A 14,221-nucleotide genomic window follows, 5' to 3' on the forward strand; every position below is an offset into this window, starting at 1 on the left:
GAGTGTAAAGATGGGTCTTGATCCTGAAAAGAGCTGGGCATGAGATTGGCTCTGTACGACGTAAGTGGCTCCATTTTCATGATTAAACTGTATTGTGCAGCAAATGCGTATGAAAATCTTTGCCAGATTAATGCCCAAGTTGACAGATCCATGAAACATTACAGGAAAAGATAATTAAATATACAAACTGAAAAAAACCCATATTATTTAATACTTCTTTTCTAATATTCTCTGGTTTCAGTAAATGTAGATAATTTTTTAAACAAGGCTAATGAAGATAGTTTCTTTTTCAACACAGGCCTTTCTCAACTTTGGATATTGTCCACCAGACCGAAGAAAAGTAAATATCTTTTGGATATTGGTGTTCTTATTGATCTGGGTAGGGATTGATAATTGCTGTGGGGAAAAATCATCTCCAGCGGTGCTTCAGAAACTAAATATGATTTTCATAATCTGCAAAATCAGTGTGCTATTTTTTTTATCAGACCCCAAAGGTTCACTACAGATTGTGAGATTTAATGATTGCTTAATGTGTATGGTACTTTCTCCATTATGCAGTTTCTTTTGGAGCATTGCAGAAGAGGAGTGAGTAAGCAGTTCCTCATCCCTCTTCAATGGAGATGCGCCTGATAGTGATCACCTTTCATTGGAGACTTCTTTCTGTCATCCCACAGTCCCTATTCCATCAGTAGGCTTCTGCCTGTGCCTGGTCTCCTTATTCAGAGGATTGACTGAAAGACATGATGAAAACAAGTGGCGTTGTTTTCTAAGTAAGTTATTTAGTTGGGTTCTAGTAAAGTAAAGCAACAGAACCCAGCAACTCTAAATGGAGCTGAGACACGTGTGACTGGCTTAGGAAAACAGCAGTTATTCCTGACAAAACAAGATAATAAATATAATAAATACAGGAGCCAGTTTTCTTTATTGCTGGGAAGCTATAGATCTCTGTGTGGGTTTTGTTTGATATCTTATCTGTAAGAGTTTGCCTCTTACTGAAATGCCACCTCATGGGGCAGACAGATTATCTATCCCCTGTGCTTCCTGCTACCGCTCCAGGCATTACGTGTCCCCCAGGCTGTGGTGGTTTCCAGATGTTATAAAGCTCGGGCTGCACTGCTGGGATGTGGCACACACCGCTCCAGGCTGCTTTGCCACAGCAGTGTCCAGACACCCGTGCTTGGTCTGTATGCCAGTTATAGATGCTTTAGAAATGGGAATATACTGGTCAACTTAATTTCATTAGCTTACTTGGTGACTGGAAGACAGCTGTTATTTTTATATGTGATTAGTATAATTATCCGACCACTTATAGCAATTTTTTAGCTAGTGCCTTTGTTTCCTTAAAATGCAGAATAAGGAATGCATTAAAATCTATTACTGTATAACTGTGAGCCACACATAAATATTTTTTTATTATTTTTCCTTGTAAGAAGGACTGGTTTGAAGGGCGGGCACTCAGCAGGGGAAAGCACCGGGGTGTGAGGGAGAGCAGAAGCTGCAGGTGTGCTCCAGGTGAGGGCGTCTGCCGGCCTCAGGTGAGCAAAGGCTTCCCACTGTGAACTGAAACCTGCGCAAACCAGGAAACAAAAAGAAATATTCAAGCTGTCCACGTTGGAGACTGCTAAGGAAACTGGCACGTCAGCTTGGTTAATCATTACCAAGACAAACTTTACAGACGTTCACTGCTCATCATATGACAGGACCCCATCTGAGATAAGAAAACACCCATCCCAAGCTATAAGAGTTGAGAAGCCTCCCCTGCTTTGGTGTTCTGACTTCATCGTTTTGCTGTGGGAGAAGAGGCTCCACACTCCCCCGTTGTTCCCGGAACGCAGCCCAGCCCAGCCCAGCTGTTGTGTTGCTTTCCTGTTCCGAAGAGGAAGCGAGAAATTCCCTCCACGTGTTCTCCTGCACTTGGATACTCAGGTTTGACTCCAGGAGTTGCCTGTAACAAGCTCTCAGTGGGGCTTGGAGAGGAGCTGTGCTGGGAGTTGTTTCATTTTGTGCCAAAGGAGGAGGGGGAGAAGAAATCCTGCAAAAAGCTAAAATGTTGATGATGCAAAAATTTGTCTAAGGGAAAACCTAAAGAAAAGCAGAAGCAGAGGAAGGCACAAGGAAACAGGATGGGAAACTTTTGTCAGAAGCACTGTGCCTTTTTGGAGCCCTTTGTCAAGTGCTTATTCTCGGGGAGAGACGGTGAGCAGGATGAGAAAGTCGGACAAGTCTTTGCCAACCCTGCTGTGGTAAGGTATGACGTCCAGCCAGGACAGAAAGACAGAGAGAAGGAGATAAAAGAGAAACCTTTACCTCCACTGCCTGAGCAGCATCTGGTGAATATTTGCAAATTTGTGGCACTCTTTGACTACAAGGCTCGCACTGAGGAGGACTTGAGCTTCCGAGCTGGGGATAAGCTTGAAGTGCTGAATGCATCCCACGAGGGCTGGTGGTACGCTAGGCTCCTCCTGCCAATGGGGTCAGTTTGTCCTGGCCGCAAGCTCCAGGGCTACATCCCTGCCAACTACATAGCTGCTGACCAGAGCATTGAAGCTGAGCCGTGAGTAACCCACAAAACACACACTGCAGTCTCTTTTCAGTTAGCATAAATGGGTTTGGGTAGTAGTACCCTGCCACACTCAAGCTCCAGTGGTCCTACCAGTCATAGTGCTAGTCGGTGCGTGCAAGGAAAAGACACTATGGTCACAAGAAAATCAATTGCAAAAGGCAGCGTCTTGAGGGTTTTGGTTTTGGTTTAAATCAGTTCCCTCCCTGATATACCCTAATCACCTGTTTAAGAAGCGTCTGGGAATATCACGTTGGTTACCACTGTGATGGTTTGTTATTTTCATTTGTATAACAGTAAGCGTGTGTCAGATGCTTCCCAGAGAGTGAAAAGATATGACCCCTGCCCCAAACAGCGTTCAGCCTAACCAGCTGCAGTTATAAATTAATCAGAGTTTCAGAAAGCTAACTTTACATCTTCTTAAAAATGATGGATGAGTCTCGAACAGATAAGTTTGTTTATGGTTTCCTCTACATTATTTGTTTCTTCTTTGGAAGCAAATCTCTACTCTCAGGACAAACTTAACTGGAGTAAGTACTGAGAAGGGCAAAAGAGTGGATACAGCAACAGAATACAAATGGAATTTGTTAAACTTTCACAGAGTTTAATTATGCAGCCCGTGTTTTTCTACCCCTTCAAAACATGTCCAATCTTATTTAATATTCTGAACTAAAGCAGAAATCACACAAAATCAGTTACTTGGCTCCCTAGTGAGGATGAGTAAGGTCTGAGTCAGCCTCGGATGCAGAGTTACTTATGTGTGTTGCAGTTAGAGGCAGCGTTTGCTGAAATAGGTCTGACTGCAGTTCCAGAGGTATGTTTTGACCAAAATTATCACTGTGGAAAGAGAGAGCAGGAATGGTATTCATTATTAGTCTCAGAATTAATGATGACTTTAGAGGGATGATGTTGCAGCTTTTTAGTTAAATCTCATTTGGACCTGAAACAGCATCTCCGATCTGATTTGCCCACCATACTGCCAAGGGCTAGGAAAATTGGCTCAGATATGATTATGCCAGTGTTTTATCAGCTGTAGGATTTGTGCTAGATGCATCTTAGGGCAACTGTAAGATTCCTCTCTAACCCGAAGACCTTAATTTCCAGAGTCTGACCAGCTGTTTCTGTTTCTGTATTCAGGCAGACAACCCTTTCAATGGTCATGTTCAAAAGAATTCTTCCAATTGCAGAAATTAATCTGCAGGGAAGGCATTTTCTGAACCACTAGAGAAATGGTGGTAGGCTCTAATTCAACTCAGCTTGGCCTTTGCTCTCTTTCAAGAACTAGTTTTATTACAAGTCATTGCAAGTCATCTAAGATTTCTGCTTGCTGTTAATACTTTGAAAGTAATTTTGCTCAGTTATACAACAAAGTCTCAGCTCTTAAGGTCCCTTTTATCTTTCTATGCCTTCAGCATCAAATACGGAGTTAACTTTGCCAAAGTGCACTGTTGCATAACCCCTGTTTTTTCTTGTTACAGAATCAATTTTATTTTACTTCTTATATACCTTTCTTCCTTTGTTAATAAAGACCAAGTTTTGGCAAAAGATTTTTCTTTATAGATTGGTAACAGAAGAGGAAATGGAGAGATTTTACAGCTCAGATGAAGACATTCCTCCAAAAAGTTTGACAAGTTTTTAGTTTCGTACTAAAACTTACCTGGCTAAACATGTTGTCTTTCCTCAGATTTTCCTTCTATGTCAGGTGGCTATGTCAGATAGAGACCTTCAAAAAAGTACGTACTTAAGGTTGTCGTCAGGCCACACAGATATCCTGTTGTATAACAACAGACTAACTCAGGTTGCAAAGGACCTCTGAAGGACATTTGAACCAGTGATCCCAACCCTAACATGGCCAAGATAAAGTTATACCCATTTGCTTAGGGCCATTTCCCATTAAGCTTTTCACCCTCATGGTGAGGATTTTTTTCCCTTGTATCCAATTGGAATATTCCTTGCTACAGTCTCTGCCAAGACTTCCCTTTCACCATCTTTCAATTTTGATTTTAATTAGCACTCTTCTTTGGTGTTGGCCAATTGCTCATGGCCATGATATAGACATTTCAGGAAATAGGAAAAGTTTTTATTGCATCCTTCCATCACTTACACCAGTACTTCACATTCTGGAACTGACAAAGAATGGAAGACTTACAATCTCTACTACATGTTCACCTGCTAAAATGCATATATACCACGCATTTGCAGTGTGTTGTTTATGCTTTGCCAGGCACAGCTCACCAACAGCCTTTGAACTAATTGAAGGCACATTCCCTAGCACCAGCTAGCTTCTGTGTGTCTACAGAGACAGTGGGAATTTTAGCTTATTTCTGGACTGGTCTCCATCTTATTAAATCAAGAGAAGCTGTCTAAGCTGTTCTGGGAAACAGATTTGATTCATGGTATGACTCTTAGGCAGCTTGGGAAGAAAATCAAACTGCCCATATTCTTTAGCAGCTGATTTCAGTGTGATTCTACATATATTTTTTTTTTAAAAATTACATTCATATGCATGCATGGATACTCCATAAATTCACTTAAATAAAGGGACAGAGGGACATGAAATATTCTATACGTCATGGAATGACTTAGAGGTGATAGGGACACTGTAAGTTTAGCCAATATATGCTTGAAAGATGCATGCAGAGCAGTCAATTTTCTTTTGCTAATTATTTCAGTTTTGCCTGTAGCCTTCAAGATTATTAACAACAAAATATATCTGGGCCTTTTTTTATCAACATTTTGACATGGTCTGTATTGCTGAACCAGTTAGAGTTCGGGAAGTCCACCTGGATCTGTGTTGTCTGTTCTGGCAGATGATAATGCCATGTAATTGCTTGCTCTCTACAAGTGCTGCAGCAGACCATTTTGTCTCCTCGCTGAAGTGTCTCTGAAATTTTTCACGGCGAAAGGCTTTTTTGAACTGTTCCTTCGTAAGAAAGAGAATGAAGTAAAGTAAGAAGGAAAATGAGAAACTTTTCTTCCTTGTCCTCATTTAGATAACCGTTTTTCTTATTGCAAGTCTCTTTGACTCCATCCAATATGACTGAGGTAGTGCTGATAAGGGGGATCAATAACTGGATGAAAGGGCAGAAAGGATATGCAATATCTCCAGTCTGGGGAAATCAAAAATTAAATACTATTTATAACAAAGGGAATTTTTGTGTATCCTTGGCTATCAGAATGTTTAAGCAGAACTGAGAAAGAATGGAATTTCTTTACTGTGTTACTTTCCTCAGACCAAAGTTTATTGGTACAAATTGTACGCTAAAATTGAAGAGAGACTTTTTTTATATTATATTTTATTAACATAGTTATATTATATTTATATTATATAATACAAGTAACTTATACCAACAGTCAAATACTTTGCATTTCTGCATGATATCTCAAAAAAGATTTCTCTTGCTTCCTTCATTTGGCTTGAGTGATGCCTTCCAGTGTGAATGACTTGGATGAAATCAGTAACATTCTGTGTGAATAGAAGGGGAAAAAATGGTAAATCCATGGCTTGGTTTCTGCCTGCTGCGGCACCGTAGTCTAAACGTGTACTGCAAAAGATTAAATATGTTGAAGAAATGCACACTTGCTACCATGTCGGCTGTTTTGGACAGACAGAGGAAACAAGGCCCTTCATTTTTATATTTACCAGTAAAGCATCTTCTTATTGCTGATCTTTTCTAGCACCTGCAGTACTCCTTGTGTAATAACAACCTGTCAGGGTGGAGGGATTGTGAAGGGATTGTCCCCAGTGTCTCTGGAGGCAGGTGTGTGCTCCTGGCCCTTCCTGGGACAAGGGTGGGACAAGGCAGCCGGGGAGGGGAACAATTTGTCTAGCAAACTGTAGTTGTGCAGTGAACTTTCACTTCATGAGGAAATAAATCTGTTGCTGTAAAAATGTTATTTTACTTAATATCTGACCAAAAGCAGATGCAGACTACCATAATGATAAATTAGCAACTGTAAGAGCACTTGGTGCTTTTCTTCTCTCTGCATCACAGGCAGCAGTCAAAACCATGAGTCAGACCAATTTTTCATTTCTAAGGAAGTTTGAACGAGGTTGTATCTGCTGCATCCCATGCCTTTGGAATGCTCTTCTTTCTGGGTTTAGACACATAACATGTAGGAAAAGGAAAGCAAAGAATGCATAATTTAGCTTGCATATCCAGCAAAGGATGATCAGAAAGAACAATTCAACTAACGCCAAAATCTGAATTGAAAGATACAAATTTCCTTGGCCAGGAGTGTGACCTTCCTGTCTCTGTGCTCTTTCTGTGTCTGTTATTCTGCGCTATAAACAGGAACCATAGTAACGCATTCACCTGCCCTTATTTTATTACTGCCTGTTGTTTTAACTAAACAAGGAAGCCACATAGTGCAAATTGTTATGGACAACAAATACAGCCCAGCTGTACAATTAATTTTAATGAAGCAAACATTAAAAAATAAATCCTCACTGTTGGAGTGACATGAATTCTTTTTTTCTAGAGGAAAGGTGGAGGGAGTGTAGTTAAAGGGGGCTCTCGCCTGCCATCCTGATGGGCCTCTTGGCTGTTTATTGAAAGTCAACTTCATTCCATATGTTCATGCCAACATTACTGACACAAGGCTGCTGTGCTGAGGGAAGTAAATCCACACAAATTCCTAGCAGATTAGGTCAAGGAAGATCACAGCAATTACTTTTAACTTTTGCCAGTTTCAGAAACATTCCTTATTTCAGAGAGATTTCTTATGTAGGTATTTCCCAGCTGGTGGAAACCGAGCCCCAGACCTAATCAATGAAACCTCACCAGTCAATTCCACAATGAGCTTTTTAAACAACCCTTTGAAAGCAGAAGTGACTTGTAGTTTATTTTTGTCAATCTCCATAATTCCTTCACCTTCTGTGACCTGACTCAGCTTTAACTATTTCATACATTGACTGAATCTGAGTTACTGTACATGAACAATAAAGCCTTCCCTGGGCTGACCTGTTTCAGACTTGCTGCAAAGTCAGGCTTATGGGGTTTCTTTGGTTCATGTGGGTCATTTTCCAAAGTGGTATTTAGAGCCAAAATGTCTAGAGGCTCTTTTTAAAGCGAAACCTTAGATTCTGCTGAACACCTCAGAAAACTGAATGTAATCTGCTGTGGTTTCTGTGCACTCTCACTCTCTCTCATAATTCCTGTCTATTACAGTACAAACTCCTTAGGACACCACTAGAATCATCAGTAACCCTTGTACCAAAGTGAACTTGTAAAAGCTGTTCATTGCTGACACAACTACAGAAAGTAATAGCAGTTTGTTCTCACATTCTTGGAACCTGATACGTTAAATACGAAAGCTATTCTCCTACAGGTTTTGGTGGAAAAGGTTTCTTTATCCCCAAAATACTTATTTATTATAAATCATTGAAATGGCTGTATGTGAACTCATTTGAAATTCCATCTTTTCTTTCATTGGATATGCTTTATGTGTGTGCTTTTGTGTGTGCATGCATGTGTACACACACACACAGAGCATAGAGGATTTATGACTGATACTTTTAAGACCACGTAAAACAGCCCTGTGAGACAAGGTGTGTATTGCAAAGGCAGAAGATCACGCTTTTGATGTTTTTTGAGCTTGTGTTCATAGCATCTAAAGTACCCAAAGTTTGGAACTGCCATGTGGGTTTTGGAGTGCCTCTCTTGAACTGAAATGATTGAATACTACAAAAAGACTATGAATTTAATCACTTAACTTCTTTAGTTGTCGTTGAGCATTCCAGTGCTGTCTTCAAGGACGTCTCAAACTTTGTCTTCATTTCTGCTCATTTCTTAAATATGCAAAGATACACTGAACACAAAAGCAGATGGTTCACAGAACTGTGAAATGTCAGATTTTTTCAAGTGCCAGCAGTGTTTACACATCCACGTGTATACCCAGGTCCAGAAAATGTGTGTCTCTGCTCTGAAAGGTGGAAGGAATTATGGCATTGTAGATGAGCAGTTCACGCAAACTTGTCTAATTTAGGTCACCTATTTTCTGGCAATGTGGTTTTCTAAATATGCAACATTGTCTATTCAAATTCTGAAAAAGGAAGAATTCCAACCTTGTCTTTATTTGAAATTACTGTGTTCGTTATACATTATAGTCATTACATACTAGTTTCCATTACCCTGTTGTGAAAGATTTGTCAATTAATCATATGAAGGCCAGAAACAATATAGTTAAAACCTGCAAACATAGCCAGTTAGCTTTTCTTACAGCACTGTGAAACCCAGGTGGCCTTTACAGTGCCTTTTAGAAAAACAAAGACCATATACTGGTTGGAATAATTCAATAGTGCTGTCTGATGTTTTTTCTTCAGACTCAGTAGGAATAAGCGCTGTGCGTGCTAGCCTAGATTAGTTGGTTCTGAGCAATGTTGTTGGCAAAAACATTCACCAGGTATTGTACAATGGTTACTGTTTCCTCAATAGTTTTCTTTGATGGCTCTCTGCACAGCACAATACAGAGCTGTGCAGAGCTGAGTGATTTCTGAGCAGGTTTAGAACTGAAAAATAGTAACCAACAGATCAGCCGGGCTAAGAAGTACTAAAGCTGGGCTGATTTTAAACAAACTGGGTCAGGTATCTCTGTGAAGAACTATTTTGTAACATGTAAAAACCACTGTTGGTTATAGAAGACTTTGGGGCTTTCTTTGTGTAGGATCATATCTGTACTGAAGAGATTAAGTCCTAAAAATATAAGAGATGCCCTAAGAGGTCAAACCAATGGCTCCTCTAGCCCCATTATTCTGTTTCAGAAAGGATTTTATGAAAAGTGCATGGGCCCATACACTTTCTTTGATCTTGTCCCTTTGTACTTCACCAGAGGCTGGAATTGTTGTATAAGCAGTGTCAGAGGGTGCATCGCTGCTATGTCTAATTACAGACCTATTGTCGAGTCTGTTTAGCAAAATCATAGGTGCTGACACTGCACAATTCTTTATGTCTGTAGGCAAAGACCAAGCTATTGGGAAAAAACATAAACCGAAACCCACAAAAAACCCTCTCATCTCTGCAAAAAGTTTTATATTCTTAAACAAGTGTTTGGCTATTTTTCCCGGATTGGTGATTCCTTAGTCATAAGTGACTAAAAAAACCCCACACTCAAAATAAAAAGGCACTAACGGAAATATTAGCATTGCACAGGTCCCTGTGAAATTCAGGTACCCACCCCTTCTTTACAGAGCACACCTGTCTGCCCCATCTGCCCTAATGCCCCTGAGTCAGCTGAGGCTGCAGACATCAGTGACTTTACTCTCACAGATTTACCCATCAATTCATTTTGCTTCCTATCAAAGATGCAGAACTAAACCCAGGATATGTCCTGTTATTATCATGTGCATTAACTTGCATAAATACAGGCTGGGCAGATAATGGATTGAGAGCAGCCCTGAGGAGAATGACTTGGGGGTGTTGGTGGATGAGAAGCTCAACACAACCCAGCAATGTGCACTCGCAGCCCAGAAAGCCAACTGTATCCTCGTCCGCATCAAAAGAAGCGCAGCCAGCAGGTCGAGGGAGGTGATTCTGCCCCTTTACTCCACTCTTGTGAGACCCCACCTGCCATACTGCATCCAAGGGCCCCCAACATAATAAGGACACAGACCTGTTGGGGTGAGTCCAGAGGAGGGCCACAAAGATGATCAGAGGGCTGGAGCACCTCTCCTGTGAAGAAGCCTCCCTCCGGCTGAGAGTTGGGGTCGTTCAGCCTGGAGAAGAGAAGGCTCTGGGGAGACCTTACAGCAGCCTGCCAGTATTTGAAGGGCACCTAAAAGAAAGCTGGAGAGGGACTTTTTACAAGGGCGTGTAGTGATGGGATGAGGGGTAATGGCTTCAAACTGGAAGATGGTAGATTTAGATTGGATATCAGGAAGAAATTCTTTACTGTGGGGGTGGTGAGGCACTGGAACAGATTGCCCACGGAGGTTGTGGCTGCCCCATCCCTGGAAGTGTTCAAGGCCAGGCTGGATGGGGCTTTGAGCAGCCTGGTCTAGTGGATGTCCCTGCGCATGGCAGGGGAGTTGGAATGAGATGATTTTTAAGGTCCCTTCTAACCCAAATTGTTCCATGATTCTATGATCTTCCTTTTAAGACTACTGATCTTTTCAGTTAGTGGAAGTCTCTGTAAGGGTATATGGAAGGAGTCTTTGCGCCTATAAGGGTATGTAGTGAAAGGAGCCATATACAAGAACGTGCAGAGGCAAACCTGAAGGACACGTGAGAAGGGAGGTGGTGATGAGGACAAGCTTGCTCAGTCATACTCACTGATAAGGGTATGCAGGGTGAGGGAATGTTTCTTTTTCAGGAAGATTATCTGAGGACCTTGCCAGTAAGGAAAAGGAGGGAGACAAACACACAGAGGCACCAGACCTGACTGATTAATGTCAACAAAGATGATAATCAGAAATAATCCTGGTCAGCTGCACTAATTGATGGGCTATCGAGAAATGACGGGCAAACTTGGACTTTGCAACTGGTAAGGATGCAAATCTGGGGTTCAGGATGTTGGGAGTGTGTGTGTCTGTGGGGCTATGTCAAATGATGAAACAAGGTTTAGGGAAAAGGGATCAGGGAGGAACAAAGAAGGGGTAGACAGAAAGGGGTATAAAAGGTGCTGTTCATGTGTAAAAGGGGCCAGTCAGTACATTTGTCTGGCTGATCCCTGTGCCTGGTCACCACACTGTGTCCTGTCTTCTCATTAAATCCTTTCTTGACTACCTCTCTGTGTAACCTCACCCTCTGTCCCACGTGTGAGTGCTGTAAGGACGAAGTGCCAGCTACTGGGGGGACTGGTGTGACTGGGTACTGGGCCAGCAACTGGAGGCAGAGGCGGGGTGTAGGTGCCCGTGGCCTGTGGTGTCAGCTGCTGGAGCGAGTGGGATCTCAGTGCCAGCTGCTGGAGTGGGTGGTGGTCACGGCCACCAGCCACTGGGGTGTGGCGTGAAACCAGCTGCTGGGGGGACCGGTATGCATGGGGCGAGCATGGGTAAGAGGGACTGGCACAAGGGCAGGGTTGTTGGATGGAGAGACAGGCCGCGCTGGTATTTGGAGGGGGGATCCACAAATGTGTATGTGTTTGTGAATCCAGAGTGTGTGTGTGTGTCTGTGCCATCACTGGTGACCTTCCGGCTCTGACAGCCAAAGAGGAGGGGGAGGAGGAGAGGACTGTGCTTGTGTTTTATGTGAGTCCTGTGCATGGTTGCTGTTGAAGGCAGCGCCTTGTCTGTGGCAGTCTGCGTGACCAGTCGTGTCAGTATCCTCTCCGTGTGTCTCTGAGACACATGCTCAGCTTCACCGCTGGTTGAACCTGCAAATGGGAAAGTGGCAGCCACATCCCTCAGCATGGGGCAGAGACCCTGCGTCCCTGGGCTGGGCTCCAGCAACTGAGCAGGAGGTCCCTGCGCCATGGTGGCTGGAGGAGGTGGCTGCTCCTAAATCCCCTTAGTAGTCTCCTTTACCTCTACTTCAAAAAAGAGAGTCTTGGCTTTCTGTTCATTTTATTGTACGCTTTTCCCAAACTCCTACAGGCTTATGAATGTTTGGAAGTGTGTATATATTCTTGGCCACTGACATGGATGAATCGGTATCATTTTTATCCATAGAAAGTCACATGATGTTTTTTGCTGTTCCAGAATGACAACTTCATTAGCTTGGAAATAATATTATTAGTTTTCTGAATACGTGCAAGGAAAGAAAAGAGAAAACGAGATCTTGTTCTTATTACAGAGCTAAAGTGTTTGAAAAATCACCCAGAAACTGCATTTGATGCTGACACACCTTTCTGACAGGGTGTTGTGATCTCTTAGGAAAGAAACCATTTGTGTGGGTCTTGGACTGATAATATACACACTGATACGGAGTTCAATGTGCTCCAGCTCTACTTCTGGAAGTCAGAGGTGTCTTTAGCGTGTCACCCTTCCCATCTGTCACCCTGAAAAGGTGACCCGGAAAACTGGGAGACCATTTGTTTAAGAAATTTTTACCCACGTGGAAGAACCATTCTGTCCTTTTGCTCGGGGTCACTGTGAGGTGCCAGACTGAACAGTTCCTTCCTGAGTCCCCCCAGGGCCAGAGCACCCTGGTTGTTCTCCACTGAAAGCTCACCTGAGAGATGGCACAAGTTTGCTCAGACTGCTGGCAACAGGCTGAGGAGGTGTGTGTCCAAGTGAATGTCCAAGAGACGGCTTTGCACAAAATGGATGGGGAGATCTGCTCTGCCACCAGTGTCCTATGCAGGCAAAGGAGGCTTTTTGTTTCCAAGGTTTTCTGTATTACTTTTGTATTGAGGTGAGTTTCCCTGTGAGAAAAGAAAATAATTTCTCGGGAATGATTTTCTCAAGAAAATCAATTGAGTGCTTTTGGAAGCTGTAATGGTTTAAGTGAAGGTATGATTGAACATTTTCTTGTCCCTTTGAGTTTCCCTTAATGTTAAATCAATTGATGTTATTAGTGTTCTCTGTACCATGTTAACATTAAGGCTACCTCAAGGTTTCAACTTTGTTCCTTGGTTGTTATGAATAGCAGAGTTATTGCTACTTATAGAGTATATTATGGCAGTATATCAGTACTTTTGTTCGTGTATGTGTTAACAAATGCATACAGGTACTAGCACTGATGCAAGGTTTTACAGCACTATTTGGAAAACTCTGTGCAGCAGAAATAGGGTCTGAGGAACACATTTTAATTTTTTTTTTAAAAGAGGTGATTATATGTCTATATTTCACACTCAACATCCCAAAGCAGTGCCCATTAAATCCAATGGTAGCCTTTCATCAACTCCAAAGACAAGTTGTTTTAGAACAAGTTTTAAATGCAATGAAGTACTTATACAAGTACAAAACCAATACCAGGAACAAATTTTGATGATTGACTTTATTTTCTTAAATTGGAGAAATACTAGGGACTTACGTATCTAAAGCACCACAGAAAAAGTAATATGAAATCACATTCACCTACCATTTTTTTTCTCATATAGAAGAACTTCAGAGCAGATTAATTAATGCAGCATGCAGATGACCAATATTGTGGAAAATGAATGGAAATGTTGAAATTAATTACGCCAATAGTGAAATGAGATTTATTTATGGAGATTGCCTCAAAGGAACTCTATCAGATTGTGATTTGGTTGCTGGTTTATTATCTTTTGTTCCTATTCTTTGGTGAAACTAGTATTGGGTGAGCTGTGCTAATTTACGGAGCTTGTGTGCTTGGCCTTGTAATACTACAGGAGAAGTAGTCCCTACAGGAGTAATAGTCTCTTCCCAGTCATTACCAGCGGGGGTGCCAGAGTAGCCAAAGGTGCAATGGTTTGTCATCCTGAATCAGACTCCCAGCAAATTAATTTCCATGTTTCCAGCACAGTCAGCTGCTATTATCAACTATTAATGTAGTATTATGCATAATACCTTACAACAGAATCACATGACAGTACAGTTATGGCCTGCTGAAATACTTACTAAAAAGGTTTATACACAACATGTCATGGATTTTTTAGACTAGTGCCCAAGTCATCTTTGTGTTTACATTTAGACAGACAGTAAATTTGTTCTAGACTGTAAGAGGAAATGCCTGCCTTTGCGGTGGGTATTATCACACTTACTCACTGTTGAATTTTACCTTATCCAAACAATCCCACACAGTTACTTACTGTAAAAGT

The 14,221-nt window shown here is 41.8% G+C and overlaps 1 protein-coding gene across 2 annotated transcripts in view; it reads left to right on the forward strand.

Moving 5' to 3' along the window:
* The first annotated feature begins 1,724 nt into the window (after window positions 1–1,724).
* The window catches only part of FRK (fyn related Src family tyrosine kinase), a 52,809-nt gene continuing 40,312 nt past the window's right edge, over window positions 1,725–14,221 (forward strand). The window contains exon 1 of one of the 2 annotated variants that reach the window (XM_054195213.1): window positions 1,725–2,554. In XM_054195213.1, coding sequence (XP_054051188.1) covers window positions 2,124–2,554 — 431 coding nt within the window. In that variant the 5' untranslated portion in view covers window positions 1,725–2,123. The remainder of the gene's footprint in view (window positions 2,555–14,221) is intronic. The other variant, XM_054195214.1, reaches the window with a different exon arrangement.

This window comes from Rissa tridactyla, chromosome 3 (genome assembly GCF_028500815.1).
Source record: "Rissa tridactyla isolate bRisTri1 chromosome 3, bRisTri1.patW.cur.20221130, whole genome shotgun sequence".
Taxonomy (NCBI): domain Eukaryota; kingdom Metazoa; phylum Chordata; class Aves; order Charadriiformes; family Laridae; genus Rissa; species Rissa tridactyla.